The 5385-nt window shown below is 27.7% G+C and overlaps 1 protein-coding gene across 1 annotated transcript in view; it reads left to right on the top strand.

The window, feature by feature from the left end:
• The first annotated feature begins 1799 nt into the window (after positions 1-1799).
• LOC130815441 (axial regulator YABBY 5) overlaps positions 1800-5385 on the top strand; it is a 5150-nt gene continuing 1564 nt past the window's right edge. The window contains exons 1-4 of the mRNA XM_057681918.1: positions 1800-2339; positions 3055-3204; positions 5037-5181; positions 5285-5333. Of these exons, the coding sequence (XP_057537901.1) occupies positions 2253-2339; positions 3055-3204; positions 5037-5181; positions 5285-5333 (431 nt within the window). The 5' untranslated portion in view covers positions 1800-2252. The remainder of the gene's footprint in view (positions 2340-3054; positions 3205-5036; positions 5182-5284; positions 5334-5385) is intronic.

The following is a 5385-nucleotide window of genomic DNA, read 5'->3' as shown; positions in this document are numbered from 1 at the left end:
AGACCTAAGAAAACGTGGGTTGAGAAAATAAAGAGCGACCTAAGTGAGATGCCTCTCTCCGTGGACCTGACTAGATATAGAAATAGTTGGAGACGTTAGATCCATATTGTAGACTATTGGTAGTTTTTTTTTCAAGCAGTTGTTTATTCTATGAAAATGTCGTCACCCATATCCTATTTATGCAAGGCTTCTACATGTTTGGGGGTAAAATCGATCGCTTTCCTCTAGTCCTCCCTGTCAAGGGAGTACGGGTATGGATTGTCCGTCACCTTCCCTCACTCAGACCCTGCTTCCAAGCGGGACATTGGGTATGATGATGATGATGATGATGAAACGGGATGTAGTTCAATACTGCAAAATAAATTCAATTAAATAACAATAAATTTAGATATAAAAATGGCCTATTTGGTTATTGGTATAAGTGATGGGAATGAGACTTATATATAGTATATATTTTTTGAAATATATCATGTCATTCATAAAGTGATGAAACTTATATCATGCAAAAGAATTTTTATTTACAAATTTTCATTAGTACCTAATTAATACATAATATACAAATGATAATGCATTGGTATGAATTTTTTTAAAAAAAATAAGATGATTGAAGTTGAACAAGCATGACCATAAACTTGTCAAAAGATTTCCCTACCAATGTTACACTAATTTTATGTTACTAATTACTATTCCGACTATTTAATATCTATTATCAAGCGGATGTAAACACTTAAGTAAAGTTGTCATTATATCATAACTTCAAGTTCTATTTCTTGAAGGTTTTGGAATTAGAGCAAGAATATACACGGTGTCGTTTTTGTTATTTTATAAGCTCTACGCAAAATGAAAGAAATTGACCCTTTCTATAGAGGGCCAATTTAAAATTATAATTTTAAGAGCGGTATTTTACATCCTACAAGATAACATTGCTATATTGTGATATTAAGCTCCATTCTCGCTATGGACCCTAGGTAAATGTATTCCTTACTTAGAGTAAGTAACAACCTTGAATATATATGCCTTACATTACAAACAAAAGATTTTTAGGACATAAACTTCTCATAATTAACAAGTAGAACAAGGCAAATAACTTTAGCAAAACATTTTCAAAACATATCATTTTCTTTAAATCTTAAAAGAAAAAAATAAGGAAAAGGGCAAAAACATCCACAAAATTCATACCTCATGATCTCATCCACTGATTGTATAGTGGCAAGGAAAGGGGTGACGGAGACTACTCAATAAACCTTGTTTCAAGATAATAGCCAGCCATACTCAGCTATTCACTTTTATTAAGTCCTTCCAAAAGCTTTTATATTCAACCCACCAATATTTACTGAGCGTAGGAAAATTTATATAAAATGTTTTATATTTCGTCAGTCTAAGTGAGTTTTCCCCATTTACGTCAAAAAAACTCTCACTGTATTTAACAAAATGAAACAAATTCCAAGAACAATGTTGATGAAATAGATTGATATTTGAGATGTTAAAAATCAAATTAAAAAACAGAACATTTATAGTCAAAGTAAAAATAAATTATCAAAAAATTTTAAACATAATAAAAAAAAAAATTATAAATATACTTTTATTTTCGATTAATTATATCTATTCTATAAGTCGATCAATTTATATGAACCGAAAATATCCAGATCACCATAATATTTCCACTATGGCCCTCAAATTTTGCTTACTACCCTTCAACACCACTTGTTATAACTTTTTTTTTTCCATATGTAAATGCAATTACTAAAATACTTAAAAAACAAAAAAAAAAAATAAAAACCAAAAAAAAAAAAAAAACACAGGACACTTTTATCTCCTCATCTTTAAAGAAATTATTGATTGAAGATCATTTACCATTATTAGCCCTTCCCCTAGTCGGCTAGTCCTGTCTCCAATCTCTCTCTTCCTCATCTTCCGGGCTACAATTCTACCCTTTTTATCTCTCTCTCTCCCCCCTTCTACTTCTTCATTACTCAACATCTTTTCTTCTTACAATTTTTCTTATAAATACTAAAGCCCAAAACAATCAATCATACTATTTAAGTGAATTTTATAAATCTTAATTCACCAACTTTTTTTTTCTCCTAATAAAAAATAATAAGAGGGAATAACCTAGCTACCCAAAAGATTCGATTTTTCTTCTTTCGTAAGTTGGGCATTTTTATTTTCGTGCTCAATTTTTCCGCTAAATATTTGATTTGGGTGTTTTAAGAGTGGACAAAATTACAGAAAAAAAGAGGGAAAGATCAGAGATGTCTAGCTGTGTGGATCAAGCAGCTGTTCCAACATCTGAGCAACTTTGCTACATACCTTGCAACTTTTGCAATATTGTTCTTGCGGTTATTATAACTAAATACCATATCTTCATTTTTTTCATTCTTGCTCTTTTTATACACTTATTACATACTAATGTATTTAACTTTTTTTTAAATTATTCATCACACTTATTTAATTTGTTTTTATTAGATTTTTTTCTAATCATCGGATCGAGATAATTCTCAAATTTGTTGTACGGAAATTCTGTCAAGTCTCCGTCTATATATAGAAAGAAAAGTCGCACTTCACAGAAATTTAACTTGTTTATTGATAAGTTTGTTGATTGCAAACAAATCCAATGAAGTTTTCATCATAAATTAATATGCGGAACAGTACTCTGTCCATCAAGAATATATGTTAGTTAATCAATCTAATATTTCGATATTGGATCACGTGGGTTATTTTTCAATATTTATAATAGACCCTTTACATAAAAAAAATATATGCTATTTTTTTAGTATAATTATAATTATATTTTTAAGGTCAAAATTTATGTCTTTTTCTTCAATGCTATCAAGATGAAATGTGATGACCTAGTTAAACAACAAATTGAAAATATGTAACTATTAAACTAACAAAATTAATCTTTTGGGATTAAGATTTTAATGTATATAGTTGTTGTAAACAAAAGATAATTACTTGTTTCTTGAAATAATATAAATTTGATAGTTTCAATTATTTTTTAAAAAAAATTGATGAAGATGATGGATCATGTGACTTGTGAGTGTGATGAAACAGGTAAGTGTACCATGCAACAACTTGTGTGATATAGTGACCGTCCGATGCGGGCACTGCACCAATCTATGGTCAGTTAACATGGCTGCTGCCTTCAATTCTCTCTCCTCCCCATGGCAGCATCACCACCAGCATCAGCCTAACTTTCATCAGGTTTATAAACTTATCAAAAGTACTTCTATATAAATTACGTGCTAATTAAAAATAATTATTCTATCTCTAAATATTTCTAGGGTTTCCAAATTAAAATCTTATTTCAGTAACAAACAAATCTGTCAAAGTTTTCTGAGTCTATTTCTTTCTTGTTCTTCAGTTTTTTGCCTTTTTGTTTTTTGTTTTTAGAAAGGAAAATCTGATATTTACTAATTGAGGATATATATATTTTTTTCACCTTTAGAAATTGTTAAAAATAAATTAGTTTTTGCTCGATCCGTTGATAATAAATCCAATTATTGTTTATTTTTAAATAAACTTAAATGTTCGGTTTAATCGATGAAAATAAACTTAACTATTATTTATTCTTAATTGTTTGACTTACAAAGAAATTTTTTGAAAAAATAATTATAAACAATAAGTAAGTTTATTTTCAGCAAATAACTTAATAAGTGGGTTTATTTAAAGACAAATAATAAATAAATTTATTTCCAATAAATTAAGCACATATTAGTTTACTATCTACAATTTTCATTTACCAAAAATATAATCTTTATCTACCTTCTTCTTTTACCCGTAGGAAATTGTTCTTGCCTGGTAATAAAAAGTTTGTTTAAGGGGGTAGTTAATTAAATTTTTTAATTAATAATAACAATAACTAATCTACTTCCAAATACATCTAGGGTTTCTAAAAGACAACAATTTAGGAGTAGCAAACACATCTGTCAAAGTTGTCTTGAGTCTGTTTCTTTCATGTTCTTTTCTTTATTTTTTCTGTTATTTTCTTTTAGAGGAGAATTTTATTATTAATTTTTTTGAAAAAATATGTTTGGGAAGTCTAAAGTCTAATCTTGGGATTTGTTTTTATAGATTTGACTTTAATTGATTTGATAGGAAATTTTTAGTTAGATCTCAGGTGTAGGTTGATCCTGCAGGTGTTTTTTTTTTCTCATCTTTGTGGGCTGTAGCATACTCTAGTTAGGTCAATTTAGTATTTACCTAAGCTAGTTCACACTCTGACTCTTATTATAAAGTTCTTCACTCAACTTAGTAAAACATTATGACTTGTGTAAGTGTATTTCTTTTATATAGTAAAATTTAATTAAAATTGAGTTTTATTACAATTTGACATTAATTATTACGGTTTAGAAAAAATTTTAAGTTTGATTTTCATAGAATTATTTATAGCATACCTTATAATAAAAAATAAAATTCAAATATTAATTCAAACATTTCTTAATTGAGAAGTTCATATGTTTAATTTGTCCATCTCCTTTGTTATTCTATAGTCCTTAAAATTTATTTAATTAATTAAACCTTATGCCCTTTGTCTTATTTAACTAGACTCCTATTATAAAGTTCTTCACTCAAATTAGTAAAAGATTATGACTTGTGTAACAGTTTTTTTTAATATATAGTTTTAGCAGAATTGTGTTTTATTTCAGTTGAATAAGAAGCATTACTTTTAGAAAATTAAATTTTGGATTTGATTTTCAACCAATTAATAATAATAAACAAAAAAAATGAAAATTCAAATATGAATACAAACATTTGTTAATTGAAGTACATATGTTAAAATACTCCATCTCCTTTATTCTTAATTCCTTCAATTTGATCAATTAAGTTATGGTCTTAATCTTCAATATTTCTTTCTCCAACTTAATCCCTTCACTAGTCTTCTTTATGTTTATGCCGTTAACGACTAAATTACATATGAAAATACGTCATTTGTTAACTCGATTGTTGTACATAGTTTTTAGATTATTATATCCCTTAAATAATTTAATTTCGTGATTATTCTAAAATGATATATATATTTACAAATAAAACAGGCACCAAACTTTGGCAGTGTGGGAGAATATAGGATTGACAATTTGGGTTCTTCTTCTAAGTATAACTACTCTAATAAGGCAGCTACTATGAGAATTTCTCCTCCTATAAGCAGTAATTCAACTGAAGAAAGAATTATTAATCGCCGTAAGATTATATTATAATTTACACTTTTAATTAATCATATCTTCTAATTATTAATTAGTTTTCTAATTTTGTTTGTATTGATTGTTTATGTTTTTGTATTTAGCACCTGAGAAGAGGCAGCGCGTACCATCTGCGTACAATCAGTTCATAAAGTAATTAACCGGCCTTAAGCTTATATTATCAGCTAATTTTTATTCATTTCAT

Source organism: Amaranthus tricolor, chromosome 6 (assembly GCF_026212465.1).
Source record: "Amaranthus tricolor cultivar Red isolate AtriRed21 chromosome 6, ASM2621246v1, whole genome shotgun sequence".
Taxonomy (NCBI): Eukaryota; Viridiplantae; Streptophyta; class Magnoliopsida; order Caryophyllales; family Amaranthaceae; genus Amaranthus; species Amaranthus tricolor.
Note: the sequence above shows the minus strand (reverse complement) of the source record. Positions and strands in the feature narration are given on the sequence as shown.